Consider the following 25,112-nt stretch of genomic DNA (forward strand, 5'->3'; position numbering starts at 1 on the left):
ATATTGCTTTTGATATGTAGCCTTGTTGATATGTGGACATTGAGTCCTGCACGGTATCCACAGTAGGCATTCATCACGTTTCACTTGCTGATTTTCCTCTTGATAGATACGTAGGTTCCCTTCAATTCCCTGCTACCGTCAGTGCTGCCTCAGTGAACATGTTCTTGCCCCTTCTGGGCCTATGGACAGTTCTCGTATTCGTTTCCAAGTGTGGAGTCGCTGCATCAGAAGGGATTTGCTTGCTCATAGGTGCTATGTGGTTGCTCTCCTGCACTGGTGCGCCAGTGTGTCCTCCCATCACCCATGCCTTAGACTTCTCTGCATCTTTTCCAATGGTATTATCCCTATCTCTAAATTTTGACAAGCTGATGGGCATAAAATGGCTTCTTATCTTTAATTTGCTTTTCTTTCTGACTGCAGTTGTCCCTTCATACTGCAGGTTCTGCATCCATGGATTCAACCAACTTCTGATAGAAAATATCATGAGGCAGGAGGATCACTTGAGCCCAGGAATTTGAGACCAGCCTGGGCAACATAGGGAGACTGCTTCTACAGAAAAAAAAAAAAAAAAGAAAATGAGCGGCGTGGTGGCTCACGCTTGTAATTCCAGCACTTTGGGAGACTGAGGCAGGCAGATCACCTGAGGTTGGGAGTTTGAGACCAGTCTGATCAACATGGTGAAACCCCGTCTCTACTAAAAATACAAAATTAGCAAGGCATGGTGGCGCATGCCTGTAATCCCAGCTACTTGGGAGGCTGAGGCAGGAGAATCGCTTGAATCTAGGAGGCGGAGGTCGCGGTGAGCTGAGTTCGCGCCATTGCACTCCAGCCTGGGCAACAAGGGCGAAACTCCATCTCAAAAAAAGAAAAAACCAATAAAAATAACAATACCACCAAAAAACAATACAGTAAGGCTGGGCACAGTGGCTCACGCCTGTAATCTCAGCACTTTGGGAGGCCGAGGTGGGTGGATCACCTGAGGTCAGGAGTTCGAGACCAGCCTGGCCAACATGGTGAAACTCAGACTCTACTAAAAATATAAAAGTTAGCTGGACATGGTGGTGTGTGCCTGTAATCCCAGCTAGTCTGGAGGCTGAGGCTGGAGAATCCCTTGAACCCAGGAGGTGGAGATTGCAGTGAACCAAGATCGCCCCACTGCACTCCAGCCTGGGTGACAGAGCGAGACTTCATCTCAAAAAAGAACAACAACAACAAAATACTTTCATAGACTCTGGTGTTTTCCCCCACCTGTCTATCTTTCCTTTTTTGTTTATTTATTTATTTATATATTTTAAGAGACAGAGTCTCCCTCTGTCACCCAGGCTGGTGTGCAGTGGCGCGATCATAGCTCAGTGTAGCCTTGAACTTCTGGTTTTCAGCGATCCTCCCACCCCAGCCTCTTTTCCTTTTTTGAAATGGAGTCTCACTCTGTTGCCCAGGCTGGAGTGCAGTGGCGTGATCTCAGCTCACTGCAACCTCCACCTCCTGGGTTCAAGTGATTCTCCTGCCTCAGCCTCCTGAGTAGCTGGGACTACAGGTGTGCACCACCACACCTGGCTAATTTTTGCATGTTTAGTGGAGATGAGGTTTCACCATGTTGGCCAGGCTACTCTCGAACTCCTGACCTCATGTGATCCACCTGCCTCGGCCTCCCAAAATGCTGGGATTACAGGCGTGAGCCACCATGGCTGGCCTGATTCTCTGTTTTGTGTTTGGCTCTTGACCAAGCTGTTTCTCATAGCTGGCAACAATGGTTTTATGATCTCTTTGTTTATCAGGATGGTGGCGGTCTGTTTTTTATCTAGAGAGAGATGACAGGAAACCTGATTTGTTAGATTTTTTTTGGTCATTATTTTGTATGCTTGTGATCTCATGTCACTTAAGGAAACATTGAAAGGAGAAAGCCCATTGAGATGTGGATCAGTGAGTTTTTGTGTTTTTTTGGTTTAACTTGATATATGAATGAGATTGTAGAACTGAAGCTTCAAATCTGTGTTTATAAGAGTTTGAAATAGTCTTCTACCACCATAGTATATCAAATTAAATTATAATGTCTCTTAAATTTTAAGATCTAGGCCAGTCGCTGGGGCTCACACCTGTAATCCTAGCACTTTGGGAGGCCGAGGTGGGTGGATCACCTGAGGCCAGGAGTTCAAGGCCAGACTGACCAACATGGTAAAACCCCAACTCTACTAAAAATACAAAATTAGCTGAGCATGGTGGTGGGTACCTGTAATCCCAGCTACTTAGGAGGCTGAGGCAGGAGAATCACTTGAACTTGGGAGGCGGGGAGGTTGCAGTGAGCTGAGATCATGCCACTGCACTCCATTCTGGGTGACAGAGTGAAACTCCATCTCAAAAAAAAAAAAATTTAAGATTCATTTTGATTGTTTTATAGGGTCTAATGAGGCTGCCAGAAAGATAAGGAAACACAAAAATTTTCAGAAAATAAATGGAATTTCTAATGTTTTAAAAGTTCTAGCCTTTGGAGGAATAAAAAAGGAACCTGTCAGGTGTGGTGGTATGCGCTTGTAGTCTTAGCTACTCAGGAGGATCACTTGAGGCCAAGAGTTTGAGGCCAGCCCGGGCAACAAAGTGAGACCCCATCTCTAACAAAAATTTAAAAATTGGCTAGGTGTGGTGGCACATGCCTATAATCCCAGCACTTTGGGAGGCCAAGGCAGGTAGATCACCTGATGTCAGGAGTTTGAGACCAGCCTGGCCAACATAGTGAAACCCCGTCTCTACTAAAAATACAAAAAATTATGCAGGTGTGGTGGTGGGTGTCTGTAATCCCAGCTACTTGGGAGGCTGAGGCAGGATAATTGCTTGAACCTGGGAGGTGGAGCTTGCCGTCAGCTGAGATCATGCCATTGCACTCCATCATGGGCATCAAGAGTGAAACTCTGTCTCAAAAAAGAAAAAACACAAACATGTAAAAATTAAGGCCAGGCGTGGTGGTTCACACTTGTAATCTCACCGCTTTGGGAGGCCAAGGTGGGAGGATTGCTTGAGCCCAGGAGTTTGACACCAGCCTGGGCAACATAGCAAGACCCCGTCTCTAAAAAAAAAAAAAAAAATTAGTCAGGTGTGGTGGCACAGGTCTATAGTACCAGCTGCTCAGGAGGCTCAGGTGGGAGAATTGCTTGAGCCCAGGAGTTCTAGGCTGCAGGAACTATGATCACACCACTGCACTCCAGCCTGAGCAAGAGAGACCCAGTCTCAAAAAGCTAGACAAATACTAGGAAGAAATAGAAAAATTTACAGTTTTACAATGATGTTGAGCACTTAAAAAAGTATTTGGTGAGTATTTAAAATGTTCTTATTAAGTGTACGTATTTTGGCCGGGCGCGGTGGCCCACCCCTGTAATCCCAGCACTTTGGGAGGCTGAGGCGGGCGGATCACAAGGTCAAGAGATCGAGACCATCCTGGCGAACATGGTGAAATCCCATCTCTACTAAAAATACAAAAATTAGCTGGGCGTGGTGGTGTGTACCTGTAGTCTCAGCAACTCAGGAGGCTGAGGCAGGAGGATCGCTTGAACCTGGGAGGCAGAGGTTGCAGTGAGCCAAGATTGCGCCACTGCACTCCAGCCTGGGAGAAAGAGCGAGACTCTGTTTCAAAAAAAAAAAAAAAGAAGTGTATGCATTTCTTCTGAGATTCCTTTTCACGTTACCATTTTTTTCCGACTGCGTTGTGTTTTTCTGATTGAATTATTGAAGCTTTATACAGATTAGTGTTAACTCTTGTTTAGTTAAATATGCTGCAGATATTTCCTCCCAGTATGCATTTGGCTTTTCACTTTGCTTATGGTTTCTTTAGCCCTATAAAAATAATTTTGACTTCATGCATTTAAATCTGCCAGTCTTTTCCTTTGTGGCTTCTGGGTTTTGTGCTAGACTTGGAAAGTTCTGGGGGTCCTTTACTGCTGGCCTGCGGGTGCTGCAGGCCCTGCCCTGCCCTGCCCAGAGTGCTTTCCTCTTCCCTTCCTGTGGGTCACAGTAGCCCCCAGGCCAGTTCTGAAGCCAGTGAGGCTGGACTGGTCCTGACCTCTTCCCGCCTGTATGCGAAGCTCTTCCGTCTCAGGGTGGAGGTGGGGTGGGCTGTGACAGAATTGCACATTGGGGCTTGACATCTAGATGACACGTCCTTGCCTCCTTCCAGAAATGCCTTTGGTGCTGCAGTGGCTCTGCTGAGAGGACCTTATGACCCTGGTGTCGGGCATGTGTGGTCTGTACCCTGGGACACCCTGAGACCCCCCTCCCACACCCTTGGGTCTGGCAGCATCGAATAGGTGGCTAGGCTGAGGGTCGCCCAGGGCCGTGTGTGTAGCTGGAGGACTGCAGCCTGTGGCCAGGGGTGAGAACATGATTGGGACCGAGTTTGGGATACTATTTGGGCCTGGTTTCGAGCTTGTTCGGGTCTCGCCCCTTCTAGAGTTGATACCGGGGGCTTTTGGGGCTCCGTTTGGAGCCAGGATGAGGAGTTTTAGCCGGGCTCTGAGGAGGGCCTGGCGTTGAGGCCTGCAGGAGGTTGGGGCCTCCTGGTCAGGCACAGGGTCCCCTGGTGCTCGGGTCGCCCTTTGCTGAGTGCTTCAGCTGCCTGCGCTGGGTGACTTCTGGAGAAGGCCTCGGGACCAAGCTGGGTCCACTCACCCGGGTCAGGTGGGGTGGGTCCGGCCTTCACTCTGCCCCAGGCCCGTTGGGTGACCCAGGCAGTCCCTGCCCCTCTGGATTCTCTGCTCAGTCATTCAGTGCTCTTTCTGCCCCTCTTAGGCCCCAGGCACTGCCATCAGTGTCCCCATCATCCACCAGTAGCAGGGGTCCCGGCCGTGCCCACCCTACGTACACAGGGGCATGGAAAACTGTGGCCGCCGCGCTGCTGGTCCTGGGGCTGAACTCGCCCTCCGGCTCCCTGGGGCTGGGAAACCCCTCGTTCCCACCTCCAACCTTGAGCTGCTGGGATGCCTGCCTCATTGCTGTTCCTGGAGGCTCCATGTTCTTCTGGAACCGGAGCTCTAGTCCTGAGGGCTGTGTGGCCTGACCTCTGCCCCGCAAGAGGCCTGGAACCCTCAACAGGATTAGCTGTGGTGATTCCCGTGGTCCTCCCTTTCCCACAAGCCCCGAGAAGGCCAACAGGCCCATTCCCTCCATCCCCTGCCCCTGCTGGTCTCAGCTGAACATAGAGCCCACTTACTAGGGACTCTGGTCCCTAGGGGCTTCAGGGCCCATATGGCTGGAGGACACCCAGTCCTTCCCTGGGCCAGGGTGGGAGGAGCAGGGCAGTAACTGGGGATGGCAGGAGAAGGTGGGAGAGGATTTCAGGTCCGGGGTCCCCTTATTTCACCCCAACCACAGACACACAGACCAGAAGCAGTGCTCAGCCCTCTATTGGAGATTCTGCCTCCTCTGGGACAGATGTCCATGCTGCCCGCAACTCCTGAGCACACTCTCGTGGCAGGTGGCGCGCTCTGGGTGGGTGTGCGGCAGTGGCTGGTCAGGGTGTAGAGGAGGGGACTGAGAGGAGACCTTGGTGAGCTTGCATTTGTGTGGGGATGCACGTGAAGGGGTGTAGGATCCCAGGACCCAGGGCCTCTTTCTCCTTGGGGGCACACAGAGCCCTTTCCTCCTCGGGGAGCAGGCCGGGAATGGGGTCTTCCCTCGGTGCCTCTAGGTCTTGCCCTCCAGCCCATGTCCCCAGAAGGTGGTCTTTCCTTGGAGGTGTCAGAGACTCCAGCCCAGGGCTCTGGGGTCACCATGGGAATACCTGCCTCAGCTCGGCATACCGTTTTCCTGGCCTGTTTCTTCCACTGGGAGCTGGGACCCTAATCCCTCAAAGGGGGGATCCCTGAGCGAAGGTCATGGGCAGGGAGCTGGTATGGACGAGTGTGTGTGGGGAGGGGTGACTGGCGGGGGCTGGAGTGTCAGGGGGCTGGGGTGGCCTAGTCGTCTTTATCCTTGGCGCCATGTTTGAGGATGCGGGTGAACTCCACGTAGTTGAAGTTTCCTTTCTTATCAATGGGCGCCTCCCGGTACATCTCATCCACTTCCTCGTCTGTGAAGCGGTCACCCATGGTGGTGAGCAGCTCCCGGAGGTGGTCCTCATGGATGAAACCTGGGGGCAGGGGCAGGGTGGGTGAGAGCAGGAACTCGGGCTGAGACACACACAGCAGCCCCATCCCTCAGCCCCCCGGCAGCTCTTGCAGACCTAGAGGGGCTGGGAAGATACCATCTTAGTCTCTGGTCAGTCTGAGGAATGAGGACGAGGCAGGAGGGGTGTGGGGATGCACGTGAAGGGGTGCCCGGGTCCTGTGGGGAGGAGTTGTGCAGTGGGACTGCATCCAAGGTGTCACTTGGGGAACTTGAGGCTGTGAACACAGGGGGCCCTGGGTATGCCCTGTTTTAAGCATGAACTCTGGAGTTCCGCTGCCTGAGTTGAAATGCTGATTCGCATTCTCCCTAGCTGTGTGCCTTTAGTCAAGGCCCTTAGCTTCCGTGTGCCTGTTGAATCTAGAAAACTGGGATGAACATGTTGCCATTCTGGTGAGGGACTGTGAAGGGAGTCAGGCCCGTGCGGGCCCAAGCAATGTTACTATGGCCATCATTACCCTGACATGTCCCTGGGAAAAATGAGCTGAGGGACAAAACGTCTGTTAGGAGATCTGAGGATGGGAGCCAGTTTCTATACCTTCTTGGCAAGAAAGGCATGAAATGGTTTGATTTCCGGAAAGGTCTAAAGCAGATGGAGAATGTGCATTGGGCCAGCGGGGGAGATCAAGAAGGCAGGAGCCTTGGGGCATGGGCTGTTCTGGCCTAGCCTTTGCGGGTACAATAAGGAGGTGGCCTGGCTTTTATAGTTGTGGTAACAGAACCTGGGAGATGGGTGATGTCTGTTCTGGCCCTTAGGGGCAGAGGCACTGAATGCCTGGGGCGGCCCTGGCCCCACTTGCATGCAGGGTGGTGGTAGGGGCGCCACAGACCTGAGGCTTCCTCGTCGAAGCAGGCAAAAGCGTTGCGAATCACATCCTCGGGGTCTGTGCCGTTCAGCTTCTCTCCAAACATGGTGAGGAACATGGTGAAGTTGATGGGCCCTGGGGCCTCGCTCATCATGCCCTCCAGGTATTCGTCTGTGGGGTTCTTCCCTGTGGTAGGTGGGGTGTTCCAGCCTGTGGTCCTGGGCCCTCTGTCCCCAGCTGGGGCAACTTCCACCCCCGTCTCCCACCCCTGCCCTTCACGGTTCTGTGTGAGACGGGAGGTAGTGGGTTTTGTGAACTGGAAAGCATGGCGTTAGGGCAGCCACAGCAGTGGGCGCCTGGAGTCCCTGGCTGCTTCCACCAGTTTCCTCCTGTGGCCTGGATGTCAGCAGTCGGCAGTGCTCACTAAAGTATAATAAAAACAACCCTCTGCAGACTGCTTACTGTGGTTGGTGGCCCACGTGCCTTATTGCATTTAACTTTCACCACCCTGTGAAATCAGCATTCTTACCCACTTCACAGGTATGGAAGCTGAGGCACAGAGAGACCAGGCAACTTGTCCAGGGTCAGACAGCAAGTAAGGAGGAGACTTGAGTAGACCTGGCATTTGAACTCAGGCAGCCTAACTCCTAAGTCCAGACATAGTGCTTTGCTGTCAGACAGGCCTGGGTTTGGATCCCAGCTGTGCACCTTGGTTTCCCCCATCTCTTAGGGGAATTGTGAAGACAATAAGACAGTAGTTGCAAAAGGCTCATAACCATGACTGGCACAGGCCTATGGACTCTGGAATCAACTGCTGGGTTTCTTTTTTTTTTTTTTTTGGAGACGGAGTCTCGCTCTGCCGCCCAGGCTGGAGTGCAGTGGCCGGATCTCAGCTCACTGCAAGCTCCGCCTCCCGGGTTTACGCCATTCTCCTGCCTCAGCCTCCCCAGTAGCTGGGACTACAGGCGCCCGCCACCTCGCCCGGCTAGTTTTTTGTATTTTTTAGTAGAGACGGGGTTTCACCATGTTAGCCAGGATGGTCTCGATCTCCCGACCTCGTGATCCGCCCGTCTCGGCCTCCCAAAGTGCTGGGATTACAGGCATGAGCCACCGCGCCCGGCCCAACTGCTGGGTTTCTATTGCAGCCCCACTACTTGGTAGCTGTGTGACCTTGGGTAAATTACTTAACCTCTCTGAGCCTCAGTTTCCTTGTTTGTAAAGAAGGAATGATAATTGCATCTGTTCAACAGGATTGCTTTGAGATTTAAGATAATACCTGCAGGGCTTATTATGATGATGATGATTATATTTGCTGCTCTTGTTTTTAACTTGAAGATGAGGGTGTGGCTCATCTGCAGACCCACTGATACAAGCTACAGACACAATGCATGTTTTTTTGGGTAGACACCCAGGGCTGTCATGAAGTCTCAGGAGTTCAGGGGCCTGGATGCAGGGTGTGGCCTTGGAAATAGGAAGTTTTCATGTCCCTGAGTCTCACACACCCCACTGTGTCTCCCTGGGATGGCCAGGGCAGCTGAGGCCCAAGAGGAGCTGTGACACCAGGACTCCTGTGGGGTACTTAAGCCCAGCCCCTTCTCTCACCAGGCTTCAGTCCTTCCATGAAGCTGGGAAGGCCCCAGATAAGAACCCTGGAGTTGGTGAGGCATGGTGGCTCACACCTGTAATCTCAGTAGTTAGGGAGGCTGAGACGGGTGAGCCCTGGAGTTTGAGACCAGCCTGGCCAACATGGCGAAACCCTGTCTCTACTAAAAATACAAAAATTAGCTGGGCGTGGTGGCAGGCGCCTGTAAAACCCAGCTACTGGGGAGGCTGAGGCAGGAGAATCTCTTGAACCCGTGAGGCGGAGGTTGCAGTGAGCCGAGATGGTGCCATTGCACTCCAGCCTGGACAACAGAGTGAGACTTTGTCTCAGGAAAAAAAAAAAAAAAAAAAAAGAACCCTGGGGTTTACTTCCTGCCAGGTGACCTCCTGGGAGAGGGAGTCTTCAAGCGAGCCTGGCCTGAAGCTGGGAGAGGTTTGGTCCTCAGGGCGAGGGGCAGTGTGCTGTCAGTTCTCCCACTCAGGGTTGCCTGGTTCTCCTGCTCAATGCCTCATGGGTAAACATCAGGGCCATGGCCTTATTTCACAGGAAGAGGAATGTGCACAGGGTTGTACCAGGGACTGACTCTCTGGCCCCAAAGCTCGAGGCTTGACTGTCACGGGGCTGTGTCCTCTGGTCCTGGACTCTCCCTCCCCCAGGCAGTGTCTGGTCAGGATGCTGTCACCCAGCATGAGGGGTGCGCGAGAACTGGGCTGAGAGTGGCTGGCTGTGGCCAGCACTTTGGGAGGGATGTTGGGGCAGGCCTGTGGGTTGGGGCATGGTCTCTGGAGGCCTTGCCTCTGGGCCTGTATTTCCTCATCTGCAGTAGAGAATTGAACTTGATTTTTGTACCCTTAGTTCTAAGGTCCTGATCTTGAGGAAGTCACTGGGACCAGCGAGGCTATGAGAGCCTGGAATGGGTGACCTCTGAAGGAGGGGAGCTGGTCTGGCCTCCCCTCTAGGCCTCAGTTTCCCCATCTGTGCAGTGGACAGCCTGCCGTTCGCTCTTTCATCTAGATGCTGACCCCTTTCTTTCTTTTTTTTTTTTTTTGAGACGGAGTCTTGCTCTGTCGCCCAGGCTGGAGTGCAGTGGCGTGATCTTGGCTCACTGCAAGCTCCGCCTCCCGGGTTCACGCCATTCTCCTGCCTCAGCCTCCTGAGTAGCTGGCACCCATCACCACGCCTGGCTAATTTTTGTATTTTCAGTAGAGACGGGGTTTCACCATGTTAGCCAGGATGATCTCGATCTTCTGACCTCGTGATCTGCCTGCCTTGGCCTCCCAAAGTGCTGGCATTACAGGTGTGAGCCACCGCGCCTGGCCAGCTGACCCCTTTCTTTCAATGAAATGATACCTGGCAGCCCAGTGCACAAATCTGCCTAAGACAGGCCCACTGTGGGGTCAGCCTCTCTACGTTCAGACACAGTGGTGGACCTGCTTTGTGCTTCAGTTTCCCTGTTGAACGGACTAAGTAATGGCAACTATTCTCTAAGGTGGACACCACGCGTCTCACTACACAGGAGGGGCCCTGTAAATGACTGGCAGAGCCTGCCTGGCCCCATCCATCTCACCCCGTCCCTGTCCCAGCTCACCCAGTGAGGCCAGCATGTCGTGCAGGTCCTCCTTGTCAATGAAGCCATCACGGTTCTGGTCAATCATGTTGAAAGCCTCCTTAAACTCCTGGATCTGGGACTGGTCAAACATTGCGAAGACATTGGATGTGGCCCGCTGTGGCCGCTTCTTGGTGGTCTTGGCTTTGGCCCGCTTGCTGGACATCTTGGCTTCTGGTGGGTGGGGCTTCCCTGCAGGAAGGGGTGGGGGTCGGGTGGCCCTGTGACTCTGGGCCAGGGAAACTTCCTGCCTCCTCCAGACCGGCTTTTAGCACTTGGGCCTGGCATTCAAGGCTACCCACGGATTTGGGGCTCCCACCAGCCAGTTCTTCACAAAAGCAGACAAGTGTGGGCTGTGCGATTCTGAACAACTTCCTCTGCCTCTCTGAGCCTGAGAGTCTTCATCTGGGACTTGGGACATGAGGAGTGCCCAGCAGTAGGGATTAACTGACCCAGTGCCGGAGAGTTTCTGGAACAGTGCCGGGCATGGAGTCAGCTATTTTGGCTGTGACTGTTTGGGTAAAACACTTAGGATTGGGCTTGGTGCCAACCGTTACCATGCTTTTTATCTCCTTTAATCCTTAATAGCATTTACACTGTCCGTCTCTCTTTCTATGTGACAAGGTGGGTCCACTCGTGGGAGTCAGTGAGGGCTCTCCTGGGCTGCCATCCAGGCTCCCTGGGCCAGCAGGAAGGAGCTGGATCTGCAGTCCTGCATTCCTGCCGTTCCTTACCCTCCCACTCCATCCCTCCACTGCCCGCCTGACGTTCTAGGAGGCTCTGGGCAGTCAAACCCCTGCCTGCCCACCTCAGGGAGCTCGACCAGCCCCCCAGTGGGGAGTGGTCTAGCCTGATCCTGGGTCCCACTGCTTGTTCTCACTCCCCAGTGCTTATCAGGGAGTGAGGTTTGCTTGGGCTGAGAACCCCAGCTTCTTCACTCTTGCTTAGACCTGGCTTCTAAGCCTCCAGCCAGCCTCTTCTGTCCCGTACAGACGCCGACCTACACCTGTCACTCTGAAGCCCTCGAAGGTTCCTGCTGTCCCTCAGAGCAAGTCTGGGTCCCTCATCCTGGCATTCAAGGCCCTGTGTGAGTCCTGCTTGTGACCCACAATCCTGCCCTCCGGACCTCTGTGGTTCACTGGACACTCCAGGCTTTCCTCTGTGGTCCCTCCTCCCCTGTGCTCTTTCTTCTCCAGCTCAGTTCTTGAGACCCCCACCTCCTGGGGAGCTGTTCCCTGCACGCTTGCTTCCACAGTAAACAGTTAAAGATCTCCCTCCCTTGTGGGCCAGCATAGATCCCCCAGTTTACGCCAATCCCAGGCCATAGTGGGGCTAACAGATGCTTGTTTGACGAATGACTATATGAAGGCAACTACGGCCAGTCTGCTGCTTCCACTGTACAGATGGGAAAACTGAGGCCAGGCCTGGGACTCTTTCCCTGAATGCTTGTCACGGCTTGTGGGGATATGCGCCTGAAGAGCCAGTGCCTCTTTCCCTCGGCTGGGGCAGTGGGCCTGGCTAAGGTTCTAGGACTGTGGCCCCTCTTTCCTCTGCCCGAACCCCCGGGCCCAGGGCCTCCAGGAACCCTGCTCTGCCTATTGTTCACCCTAGGCTGTGTGGTTGCAACTTGAGCTGTTTCCAGGCCTTCCTCCCATGACTCTGTTCCAGTCATTCTCGGTCCTTGGCCTTTGAGATCATCAACCCTGGACCGGGATCCTGGCCAGCCCCAGCTGGTCCCCAGGGCCATCACTGCCTGTAGTCATGAGACAGTAGCTGCCTGTGTCCCAGGGACCAACACACCCAACCCTCAGTGTTTCTTGCATGGTTCAGGAAGGTAGACAGAAGTCCTTCTCGCCCATGACCTGGATGGGAGTGCCATTGTACCCAGATGCCGGCCCCCTCCTCTCCCATGGTTTGGAGGGGCCTATTCCTTGCCTGAGTCTAGTGTTCTCGGGAACTTTGACTCCTGGTGCCCACAGAAGGCTGCATGCAGAGGGGCAGTGCACTGTGCCCAACAGAGGCTGTGATGGCCATCACTGTCCCTACCACACTCCATGAAGCTCCAGGGCAGGCATGGCCAGGCCATCCACAGCTGGGTCTGAGCCCAGCTGGACCCGTCTGCCTTCATGGCCACCCGGTCTGCACTCTCTGCCATGGTGTGACTGGGGGCACTGTGCTTACGGGCTTGCACAAGGCCACCATGTCCACCCCAGCAATCGTGGGAAGTGGTGGGCAGAGGCAGGGGTGCCCCCCATGGTGCAGCTAGAAAAACAGGCCCCAGAAGGGGAATGGAGTGCCCATGAGAGGGGGAGGGGCCACCTGGAAGCCAGGATTCCTGGGCTAGGTTTGGGTCTGTGGAGAGCAAACTTGGCTCCTGGTGCCCTCGAGGCTTGAACAAAACAGGGAGCACTGGTCCTCAGGTGGGCCTGGGGCAGCGAAGCAGGAAAGGGCTGTGTGTGTCCAGAGGCACCTTCTAGAACTGGTGGAGGGGTGAGGGGCAGGCATGGGTGGGGCCTTTAGTTTTGGGGCCATCGCTTCCCCGTTCAGGGGCCCTAGACCCCAGGGATCAGCAATGATGCTTGGCCTGGCTGTGACTATATACCATGTCCCCCATCCTGGTGTCCAGATTCCCAGTATAACAGAAAAGGCCAGGCTGAAGCCAGCACAGGGCAGTGCCCCCATGACCTCCAGCCCCTGGGGCTGGGCAGGCCAGATGCCTGCCTCTCGAGTGCACCTCATCTGAGGCTCCTCCTTAGAGCAGCTGGAGGGCTGGGAAGAGCAGGTATGGGGTTCTCCCAGGCCCGAGTCCTCGTCCTGCCCCCTAGAGGTGAGTCCATCAGGGCCCTCGGCAGACCTTCCCCACCCACAGGCGAGATGACCCAGAGAGGGGAAGCCTGGGTCCCTGCATACATCACTGGCTGTGCCCTGGTCTCCGTCCCTCTCTCCTGGCCCAGGGTGTGGAGATGGGAGATGGGGAGGGGACACGGATGCCGTGGGGGCATGGAGTCCCACAGGGCTGTTTCTCCATCTGTGACACACATGCCTTTACTGGGTCTGGGGTACTGGCGACGGCAACCCCCCTCCCCGGCAGCCTTGCACCCAGGCTTCCCGGCCCCCCCGCAGCTCTGGGCTTGGCGTCTCTAGCTGAGAGAGGGGGCAGGGACTGGACGACGGCCTTCCCTTGCTGCAGGACCACTGCTTCCCAGAGGCCAGAGCAGTCTTCCTGCTGCCCGGCCCCTGGCCAGAGTCCCTGTCGGCCCCTAACAAACTCGCTGCCCCAGCTCACCCCGCGATCTGTGCCCAACAGACCCTACCACATCCCAGTCCGTGGGGCCCGCCTCTGTCTCCCGTGACAGCGGGTTGGGCCCGGGCCACCTTTCATCTCCAGCCCTGGGCAATCAGGCCCATTCTCAAGACCCCTGGGCCCCGGCTCCCACCTGGTGCGGAGAAGGCGCTCGGGCTCGCTGGGTGCGTGGAACTGGGCCGGCCGTCGGGTTGGGACTCTAGGCGGGGGCGGGGCGTGGCGGCCGGGCCTTACAAGGCAGAAGAATGTGCACGGGGCGGGGCCGCGGGGCGGGGTGGAGGGGCCCTCCGCTGCCGTCCGGCCTTATTTGGCCTCGGCCCACGGGCTGGCAGGCGGGGGCGCTCTAGGGTGAGCCCCCCTTCCTTGCTGTGCCAGCCCTGGCTGCACAGAGGGCCTTGTAGGGAGGGGAGGTGATGGGGTGAGCAGGCAATGGGAGTAGGGGAGTGGGGGTTCGCTCTGGGCTGCCCCTTCCCCTCCAGCGAGGCAAGCGGAACGTCCAGCGCCGCTTCCCCAGAGGCCTCCCGCTTGTGTGGGCCGTGGGAGCCGTGGGAGCGCAGCCGTGGGAACGGCTCTCGGCGGGGGGAGGGCAGAGATGGTGGGTGAGGGAGTCCCCAGGGACCCCGATGCCTGATGACTCGCTCTTTCACATCAGCGGCCGCCCACCAGAGCGGGACCGAAGGACCCACTCGGGAAGCACTGGTTTCGTGGAGGGAAATACCATGAACAAGTAGCTCAGCGGCCTAGGGCCTCGAAGGAGCGGGGACCTGGGGGGCGTGTGGGCTGTTCCGCAGGGTGCTGTGGGCAGTGACATTGGGCAGACAGGAGGTGCGGGGGTGAGGGCTCCCGGGCTCAGGGTCGCCAGCAGCAGGAGGCCAGGAGGATGGGGGCGGGAGCCGGAGGGGCTGAGAAGGAGCAGGGACCCCTCGGTGGCTCCCCATAGGCCGCGTGGGGTGTCGGAGGGTTCTGAGCAAGGAGTGACAACCTGGCTTGGGTTTTGACGGAATCCTTTTGGGTGATGTGTTGAAAATAGCGCAGCGGGGGCCGAGTCCCCGAGCAGGGGACCTGTGAGGAGCGACCCAGCAAGGATCAAGGTGATCCGGACTAGCGGGGAGGCCGAGGGACGAGTGCAGAAACTGTTTCCGAGGTGCACCCGGGAGGATCTGCGGGTGGATTGGAATGGGTGTGAAAGAGAAGGGTCAGGGTGGACCCTGAGAGTTTTGATCTGAGCGACCAGAAAGATAGAGCAGCCATTTTCTAAGATGGGTTTGCTGTGTGGAGCAGTTTAGGGATAAGAAACTCTACTTTGGGCAAATTAATTTTAAAAAACTTTTTTTTGAAATGATTTCAGACTTAGGATAAAGTTACAAGAACTGTGCAAAGAACCCTGTATACCTTCATCTGGATTCTCCGTTTGTTACCATTGGGTTTTATCGTATTTTCTTCTTGCTTTCCATATACATATATATAATACATATACATACATTTATATTTATTTATTCGCACCCCCAACCATTTGAGAGTTTCTTCCATACATATGTCCTGTTATCTCTACGTGTTTCAGTGAGTACTTCCTAAAAAGGAGATTCTCTTAAATAAGCCTAGTACAATGATACAAGTCAGGACAGTTTTCACATTGATTTAATGACCTAATTCACAGTCCATATTCAGGTCGTGCCGGTTATCGCAATAGTGTCCTTTAGAGGAATTTTTTCTGGTCCAAGAGCCATAGTAAGATCATTTGTCATCACGTTTCTTTAGTATCCCTGTTTTAAATTTTATTTTTTGATTGTGGTAAAATATACATAACATAAAATTACCGTTTTCAGTGTTTTAAAGTGTACAGTTTGGTGGCATTAAGTGCAGTCACTTTGTTATGTAACCATCACCACCATCCATCTCCAGAGCGCTTTCATCTTCCCCAGCCGAAACTCCCTGCCAGTTAAACACTAGCTCCACCTTGCCCCCTTCTCCCGGCCCTGGCAGCCATCACTCATCTCTGTTTTCTGTGAGTTTCTCTACTCATTGGAGTCTCATGTAAGTGGAATCATATAGCATTTGACCTTTTGTCACTGGCTTATTTCACCCAGCATAATGTTCTCAAGCTCCAGGTTCATCCATGTTTGGCGTATATCAGAATTTCTTTTTGGGGGTGGGGGGTTGAGATAGGGCCTCACTCTGTTGCCCTGGGTGGCATGCAGTGGCACGCAGTGGCACAATTATAGCTCACTGCAGCCTTGACCTCCTGGGCTCAAGCAGTCCCCCTGCCTCGACCCCCTCAAGTAGCTAGGGCTGCAGGCATGCGCCAGCACACCCAGCTAAGTTTTCTACTTTTGTAGAAACAGGGTCTCCCTGTGTTGCCCAGCCCGGTCTCAAACCTCTAGCCTCCAGCAGTCCTCCCACCTGGACCTCCCAAAGTGCTAGGATTATAGGCCTGAGCCACTGTGCTTGGCCCCGGCTAATTTTTTAAAAATTCTTTTTGTAGAAATGGGGTCTTGCCTTGTTGCCCAGGCTCTCGTCCTTTTTAAGGCTGAATAATACTCCATTGTATGCATATTTTGTTTATCCATTCATCATGGATGGACACTGGTTGCTTCCACTTTTTGGCGATTCTGAATAATGCTTCTGTGAACGTGGGTCTCTTCAAGTTCCTGCTGTTGCTTTTTTAACCTGACATTGTGAACATATAAGTCTCTGTTTTCAATTCTTTTGGGTATATGCCCAGAAATGGAATTGCTGGATCAAATGGTGGTTCTATTTTTAACATCCCGAGGAACTGCAATAACTGTTTTCTGTAGTGGCTGTACCATTTTCAATTCCCATCAACAGCGTGCAAGGGGCTTGGTGTGGTTGCTCTTGCCTGTAATCCCAGCACTTTGGGAGGCCTAGGTGGGCGGATCACTTGATACCAGGAATTTGAGACCAGCCTGGCTAGCATGGTGAAACCCCATTCTCTATAAAAAGTACCAAAATTAGCCAGGTGTGGTTGTACATGCCTGTAATCCCAGCTACTTGGGAGGCTCAGGCAGGAGACTCACTTGAACCCAGGAGGCAGAGAGGTTGCAGTGAGCCGAGATCGTGTCGCTGCACTCCAGCCTGGTAGACAGAGTGAGACTCGGTCTCAAAAAAAAACAAAAACAAAAACAAAAAAACTTTGCCTATGTAAAAGCTGTTTTTTTGTTTGTTTTGTTTTTTAAGATTCTAGGTGTTTTAAAAATATATTTTGGATATTAATCCCTTGATATGATTTGCAAATATTTTTCTTGTTCTACAGGTTTTCTGTATTTTAAAGAAAATCCTAAATTGTTATCTTTTATAAACCATAAAATTCACCTATGAAATGTACAGTTCAATGGATTTAGTGTATCTACAAAGCTATGTAATCAGCACTACTGTGTAATTCCAGAACATTTTAGTAAGTAATCGCCCAAAGAAACTCTGTACCTGTTAGCAGTCATTTCTCATTCTCCTCTCATCCCAGCCCCTGGAGACTATGGATCTACTTTCCCTCTCTATCAGCTTGTTTACTGTAGAAACCTGTTTTTGTGTTTTGAGATGGAGTCTTGCCCTGTCACCCAGATAGGAGTGCACGGGGCTCACTGCAACCTCTGCCTCTTGAGTTCAAGTGATTCTTCTGCCTCAGCCGCCCTAGTAGCTGGGATTATAGGCACCTGCCACCACACCCAGCTAATTTTTGTATTTTTAGTAGAGATGGGTTTTCACCATGTTGTCCAGGCTGGTCTCGAAATCCTGACCTCAAGTGATCTGCCTGCCTCAGCCTCCCAGAGTGCTGGAATTACAGGCGTGAACCACCGCGCCTGGCCAGCTTGTTTCCTCTAGAAACTCAAACAAATGCAGTCATACAATGTCTGGCTTCTTTCACTTAGCGTAACGTTTTCAGGGTTCATCCGTGTTGTAGAATGTCCCAGTACCTCAGTCTTTTTCGTTGCCAAATAGTATTCTATTGTATGGCTATATGCTACATTTTGTTTTTGCATTTGTCAGTTGATAGACATTTGGGTTGTTTCTACTTTTTGCCCATTATGAATATGGTGCCGTGAACATTAATCTGCAAGTTTATGTGTGGATATACGTTTTCACTTTCTCAGGTATATAAGAGTGGAACTGCTGGGTCTTATGGTAATGCCTCTATGTTTAACCTTTTAAGGAACTTCCAAACTATTTTGCACAATGTTGTACCATTTTGAATTTCCACTGGCAGTGTATGGTTCCAGTTTCTCTACTTCTTCACTAATACTCGTCTGTCTTTGTATTAGAGCCAGGGTCTCACTACGTTACCCCAGGCTGGACTTGAACTCCTGGGCTTGGCAATCCTTCCACCTCAGCCTCCCAGGTAGCTGGGACTACAGCTACCGGGCCCTGCTTGTCTTTTTAATTCTAGTCATCCTATCAGGTGTGAAGTGGTATCTCATTGTGGTTTTGATTTGCATTTGTCTAGTGACTGAAGATGTTGAGCATTTTTCTTTTTTTTTTTTTTTTTTTGAGACGGAGTCTCGCTCTGTCGCCCAGGCTGGAGTGCAGTGGCCGGATCTCAGCTCACTGCAAGCTCCGCCTCCTGGGTTTACGCCATTCTCCTGCCTCAGCCTCCCGAGTAGCTGGGACTACAGGCGCCCGCCACCTCGCCCGGCTAGTTTTTTTGTATTTTTTAGTAGAGATGGGGTTTCACTGTGTTAGCCAGGATGGTCTGGATCTCCTGACCTCGTGATCCACCCGTCTCGGCCTCCCAAAGTGCTGGGATTACAGGCTTGAGCCACCGCGCCCGGCCGAGCATTTTTCACATGCTTATCATTGGAGATTTGTGTGTCTTCTTCAGAGAAGTGTCTGTTTAGGCTGGCCGTGGTGGCTCACGCCTGTAGTCCCAGCACTTTGGGAGGCTGAGGCGGGCAGATCACCTGAGGTCAGGAGTTTGAGACCAGCCTGGCAAACATGGCGCAAAACCCTGTCTCTACTAAAAATACAAAAGTTAGCTGGGGGTGGTGGTGGGTGCCTGTAGTCTCAGCTACTCGGGAGGCTGAGGCACAAGAATCACTTGAACTCGGGAGGCGGAGTTTGCAGTGAGCCAAGATCTTGCCACTGCACTCTAGCTTGGGCAACAGAGTGAGACTCTGTCTCAAAAAAAAAAAAAAAAAGTGTCGATTTAGATCCTTTACCTATTTAAAAATTTGTCTTTTGATTTTGAGCTATAGAAATTCTTTATATATCCCGGCTATTGTACCCTTATCAGATACATGAGTTGGAAATATTTTCTCATATTATATGGGTTATCCTTTCACTTTCTTTTTTTTTTTTTTTTTTTTTTTTTTTGAGACGGAGTCTCGCTCTGTCGCCCAGGCTGGAGTGCAGTGGTGCGATCTCGGCTCACTGCAAGCTCCGCCTCCCGGGTTCATGCTATTCTCCTGCCTCAGCCTCCCGAGTAGCTGGGACTACAGGCGCCCACAACCGCGCCCGGCTAATTTTTTGTATTTTTAGTAGAGACGGGGTTTCACCGTGGTCTCGATCTCCTGACCTTGTGATCCGCCCGCCTCGGCCTCCCAAAGTGCTGGGATTACAGGCGTGAGCCACCGCGCCCGGCCTCCTTTCACTTTCTTGATAGTGTTCTTTGAAACACAAGTTTTTTTTTTTTTTTTGGAGACAGAGTCTTGCTCTGTCACCCAGGCTGCAGGGCAGTGGTGCGATCTCGGCTCACTGCAACCTCTGCCCCCTAGGTTCAAGTGATTCTTCTGCCTCAGCCTCCTGAGTAGCTGGGACTTGGCTAATTTTTGTATTTTTAGTAGAGATGGGCTTTCACTATCTTGGTCAGTCTGGTCTTGAACTCCTGACCTCGTGATTCACCGGCTTCAGCCTCCCAAAGTGCTGGGATTACAGGCGTGAACCACCGTACCCGGCTGAAGCACAAGTGTTTTTAACCTTGAAGTTTAGTTTATCTGTGTTTTCTTTGGTTGTTTGTGCTTTGGTGTCATACCCAAGAAATCATTGCCTAATCCAAGGTTATAAATGTTTACACTTCTGTTTTCTTTTTTTTTTTTTTTTGAGCCTCTCGCTCTGTCGCCCAGGCTGGAGTGCAGTGGCCGGATCTCAGCTCACTGCAAGCTCCGCCTCCCAGGTTCACGCCATTCTCCTGCCTCAGCCTCCTGAGTAGCTGGGACTACAGGCACCCGCCACCTTGCCCGGCTAGTTTTTTGTATCTTTTAGTAGAGACGGGGTTTCACCGTGCTAGCCAGGATGGTCTCGATCTCCTGACCTCGTGATCCACCCGTCTCGGCCTCCCAAAGTGCTGGGATTACAGGCTTGAGCCACCGCGCCCGGCCACTTCTGTTTTCTTTTAAGAGTTTGATAGTTTTAGCTTTCAGGTCTTTTTTTTTTTTTTTTTTTTTTTGAGACGGAGTTTCACTGTGTCACCCAGGCTGGAATGCAGTGGCCTGATCTCGGCTCACTGCAAGCTCCGCCTTCCAGGTTCATGCTATTCTCCTGCTTCAGCCTCCCGAGTAGCTGCGACTACAGGTGCCCGCCACCACAGCCAGCTAATTTTTTGCATTTTTAGTAGAGACAGTGTTTCACTGTGTTAGCCAGGATGGTCTTGATCTCCTGACCTCGTGATCTGCCCACCTTGGCCTCCCAAAGTGCTGGGATTACAGGCGTGCGCCACTGCGCCAGGCCCACTTCTGTTTTAAGAGTTTGATAGTTTTAGCTTTCAGTTTTTTTTTTTTTTTGAGACGCAGTCTTGCTTTGTTGCCCAGGCTAGAGTGCAGTGGCACGATCTCGGCTCACTGCAAGCTCTGCCTCCCGGGTTCACGTCATTCTGCCTCAGCTTCCCGAGTAGCTGGGACTACAGGTGCCTGCCACCACACCCAGCTAATTTTTTGTATTTTTAGTAGAGATGGGGTTTCACTGTGTTAGCCAGGGTGGAGTTTTCAGGTCTTTAACCCACATTGAGTTAATTTTGTATATGTTGCCAAGTAAGGGTCCAGCTTCCTCTTTTTTGCATTTGGATATCCAGTTACACTAGCACCATTTGTTGATACTTCTTTCCCCATTGAATACCTTGGCACTGTTGTCTAAAGTCAGTTGTCCATTAATGTATGGGTTTATTTTAGACTCTTAATTCTGTTTCATTGATATATATGTCTACCCTTATGCCAGTACTACATAATCTTGATTATTTATTTATTTTTTGAGACAGGGTCTTTCTCTGTCACCCAGTCTGGACTACAGTGGTGTGATCACAGCTCACTGCAGTCTCAACCTCCTGGGCTCAAGGGATCCTTCTGTCTCAGCCTCCTGAGGAGCTGGAATTACAGGCATGTGTCACCACACCTGGTTAATTTTTGTATTTTTTATACAGATGGAATCTCACTGTGTTGCCTAAGCTGGTCTGAAACTCTTGGGCTCAAGTGACCCTCCTGTCCCAGCCTCCAAAAGTGTTGGGATTATAGGCATGAGCCACGGTGCCCAGCCTTGATTACATTAGTTTTGTAGTAAATTTTACATTTCCATATGAATTTTAGGGTCAGCATCTCAATTTCTGCAGAAAAGGGAGCTGGGATTTTGATAAGGATTGTGTCAAACCTGTAGATTAATTTGGGGGAGCATTGCCATCTTACCAATACTAAGTCTTCCAATCCGTGAACATTGGAAAATAAGTAATTTGTGGTGTGCTCCTTTGGGACTGTGAATATTCTGTTCCTCATAAAAATTTCAACCAATACTTTTTTTTTTTTTGAGACAGAGTCTCACTTTGTTGCCCAGCTGGAGTACAGTTCATTGGCGATCCCAGTGCAACCCTTCTCCCTCAGCCTCCCATGTAGCTGGGATTACAGGTGCGTTCCACCACTCCCAGCTAATTTTTGTACTTTTAGTAGAGATGGGTTTCACCATGTTGGCCAGGCTGGTCTTGAACTCCTGACCTCAGGTGATCCACCTACCTTGGCCTCTCAAAGTGCTGGGATTACAAGCGTGAGCCACCGCACCCAGCCACCAGTACTTTTAACATCCATGGATTATTCCATTATTACAATATGATGGTTGCCAAATGGTTCTTTTCTTTTGAGACCTAGTTTCACTCTGTTGCCCAGACTGGAATGCAGTGGTGGGATCTCAGCTCACTGCAACCTCTGCCTGGGTTTAGGGGTTTTAAGCAGAGGGTGATGCAGCCAGTCAGCATTTTGAAAATTCCTCTTGGCTGGGTGCGGTGGCTCACACCTGTAATCCCAGCACTTGGGGAGGCTGAGGTGGGCAGATCACGAGGTCAGGAGATCGAGACCATCCTGGCTAACATGATGAAACACCGTCTCTACTAAAAATACAAAAAAAAAAAAAAAAAAAGAAAGGAAATTAGCCGGGCTTGGTGGCGGGCGCCTGTAGTCCCAGCTACTCGGGAGGCTGAGGCAGGAGAATGGCGTGAACCCGGGAGGCGGAGCTTGCAGTGGGCCAAGATCACGCCACTGCACTCCAGCCTGGGCAAGAGAGCGAGACTCTTTGTCTCAAAAAAAAAAAAAAAAAAAAGAAAAATTCCCGTGGCCACCATATGGTAGGGCCAGGGGCGGCAGCAGAGACCACACCAGCTTTCAGATCAGCCACAGATTCAGATGGGCAGGAGACTGTTAGAATTTCTGTCGTAAAGCCCATTCCACTGCTGGTGCTAGAAATCTCATCTCAGTGGGTCTGTCCTCCACAGCATTTGCCCATGCAGGCTCCGCGTGGTACTTGGCCATCAGGCTCCTGGTGACAGTGGCTTTGTCCTACTGTCCTGTCTATAAGGTCTGGGCGCCCAGTGCTGTTCCCGGTGGTAGCTGAGCCTTCTCTGTGCTGAATATGGAAACATGCAACCCTGGGGAGCTTGGGGTTCTACAAGGGAAACCTGGGCCGTGTAGGGTTCTCAGGGACCTACAGGTGGCTGACAGTCTCCTGTCCCCTCTGCCACTTCTGTGGTCATATCCTGCAGCCTTTAGGAGGGCGCTTCCTGTCTGTCCCTGTCCTGGTCGCCTGTTTCCTCAAGGACTAGGCTTTGGAAACACAAGCTGAGGACTCATTCCCAGCATCTCTGGGAAGTTGCTGTCAGCCTTTCCCTGAAGTGACAAATGCGTCCCTGATGGAACAAGGTACAAGGACATGGGACATCATCTAAGTCATACTTTTGTGAAAACCATTTAATCTGAATCTGGCCATGAGAAAACATAAACCCAGATGGTGCACCATTCTATAGAGTGTGCTTGGATACTTCAAAAACACCAACATTTCAGCCTGGCGCAGTGGCTCATGCCTGTAATCCCAGCACTTCGGGAGGCCGAGGCGGGTGGAGCACGTGAGGTCAGGAGTTTGAAACCAGCCTGGCCAATATGGTGAAACCCCGTCTCTACTAAAAATACAAAAATTAGCCAGGCGAGGTGGCTCATGCCTGTAATCCCAGCTACTTGGGAGGCAGAGGCAGGAGAATCATTTGAACCCAGGAGGTAGAGGTTGCTGTGAGCCAAGATCACGCCACTACACTCCAGCCTGGGTGTCGCAGCGAGACGGTCTCAAAACAAAAAAAATAAACCAAAAAAACCCATGAAAAAAAAAATAAAACACCATCAACATCTTGAAAAACAAAACCAACAAAGTAGGGAAATTTTGATTTGTAAAGAGACTAGAAAGACTAGAAGGACATGGTGGCCTGGCACGTTGGCTCACACCTGTGATCCCAGCACTTTGGGAGGCCAAGGCGGGAGAATCACTTGAGCCTAGGAGTTTGAGACCAGCCTGGGCAACAAACTGAGACTCCATCTCTACAAAAAATTTTAAAATTAGCTGGGCATGGTGGCATGTACCTGTGGTCCCAGCTACTTGGGAAGCTGAGGCAGGAGGATTGATTGAGCCCAGTTGGTTGAGGCTGCAGTAGTGAGCCATGATCACACCACTCACTGCACTTCGGCCTGGGCGGCAGAGTGAGACCCTGTCTAAAAAAGAAAGAAAAAAAACCAGACAGACATGGTAACTGAAAGCAGTGACTGATCCTTAATGGGATCCTGGATGGATAAAAGGGAAAAGGTATAAGGGACAAGGTTGTGAGGGCACCTGGCGTATGGACTATGCTTCAGGCCATATTAATATGTGCACTGAGTGCTCTCCTGGGTAAAGGAGGGGCTCCCTGGAACATTCCTTTCTTAAGTTTGAGGGTGGTGATGGTGTTGTGGTTGTGCAGGAACGTCCTTGTGCCTGGGAGTTGCGTGATGTGTTTTGCAGTGAAATATCAGTGTATGCCACTGACTCTCAGATGGCTCGCGGGGAAAACGATGTGTATGTATCCGAGAGGGATAATGCCCATATGAGCGAAATATCGGTAATTGGTGATTCTGGCCGCCGGATATGTGTTCATTATTATACTGTTCATTCAATGGAGGGGGCATCTTCTCTGCTGTGCCAGGAGGGCTGGGCGTGGGGGTCCAGATTCTGTACATCAGACACCCCTACCCCATCTTGTGCTTAATAGAGAGTGCAGGATCCCTCCTGAGACCCTAATCTAACCCTCAAGTCCCTTCCCCTGCCACAGGAGAAGCAGGCTCTGAAAGGCTTAGGGTCCATCCCCAGTCCCCATGGCCCATCCGGGAGAGCTGGCTGCTGGCTGCACCCCTGAACTTCTGCTTCAATGCCTGATGCAACCGGAAACCTCTTCACTTACCCTTCAAGTCACCGCCAGCTGGGTCTCAGGGTAGGGGTAGGTCTGGGAAGGTGCCAGCCCCGGAGTTAATCTGAGCCACCTGTGGTCACCAGATGCTCCGTCACCACTAACAGGTGTATTGGGGTCTGGCCACAGTTGGGATGGGCTCCCAGGGACCTCTCTGGGGAGGGCCGGGCAGCCTGAACAAAGCTGCTGGGAAGGTAGGGTCTGTGCATCCACTGGGCCTGAGGTCATGAACTTGGCTGGGTTGGGCCAAGGGAGACCAGGAATCTGTGGCTCCAGAGCCTGGCCAGAGAACTTCCTAAAAGGCATGTTCCGGCCGGGTGCGGTGGCTCACGCCTGTAATCCCAGCACTTTGGGAGGCCAATGGGGGCTGATTCTGAGGTCAGGAGTTCAAGACCAGCCTGGCCAACAGGGTGAAACCCCATCTCTACTAAAAATACAAAAATTAGCCAGGCATGATGGCAGGCGCCTGTAATCCCAGCTACTCAGGAGGCTGAGGCAGGAGAATTGCTTGAACCCTGGAAACCCAGGAGGCGGGGGTTGCAGTGAACCAAGATTGCGCCACTGTGCTCCAGCCTGGGTGACAAAGACTGTCTCCAAAAAAAAAAAAAAAAAAAGGCATGTTCCTACCACCAGGGCTCGGCACCTCCTGCTTCTGTGTGGACTGCGTGCCGTTCCCTCCCCCAAAGCTGGCTACCCACTCATCCTTCCAGTCTCTACCAGAACACTCCTGCCCAGGTTGGGTTTGGCAGTCGCCCTGCGGGGTCCTGCAGCCTCATTCTGCTGCGTCTTGTTTTTCACCACCTGTCGTTGACTTGACCTTGTCTGTCACGTTCAGTATGTCTCCCTCACCAGAGTGAGCTCTGCCCCAGCACTGGGCCTGTAGAGGTGCTCTGGAGATGCACTCAGGGCTTGCACCCGACAGAGTGGCAGCAGCTGCAAGGCAGGGGGATACTGAGTACCCC

General features: G+C 52.3%; 1 protein-coding gene and 1 long non-coding RNA gene across 4 annotated transcripts in view; one reads left to right on the forward strand and one right to left on the reverse strand.

Annotated features, from left to right (window-relative positions):
- The window catches only part of LOC139358468 (uncharacterized), an 86,742-nt gene that overhangs the window by 27,344 nt on the left and 34,286 nt on the right, over positions 1-25,112 (forward strand). The window lies entirely within an intron of this gene.
- Positions 5,375-13,716, reverse strand: LOC105496295 (myosin light chain 9). Its single transcript, XM_011766605.2, has 4 exons — positions 13,603-13,716; positions 10,148-10,357; positions 6,981-7,142; positions 5,375-6,115 (listed from the first exon to the last, which is right to left on the reverse strand). Exons 2-4 carry the CDS (start codon positions 10,329-10,331, stop codon positions 5,943-5,945), a joined length of 519 nt encoding a protein of 172 aa, XP_011764907.1. The 5' UTR covers positions 10,332-10,357; positions 13,603-13,716; the 3' UTR covers positions 5,375-5,942.

Source organism: Macaca nemestrina, chromosome 15 (assembly GCF_043159975.1).
Source record: "Macaca nemestrina isolate mMacNem1 chromosome 15, mMacNem.hap1, whole genome shotgun sequence".
NCBI lineage: Eukaryota > Metazoa > Chordata > Mammalia > Primates > Cercopithecidae > Macaca > Macaca nemestrina.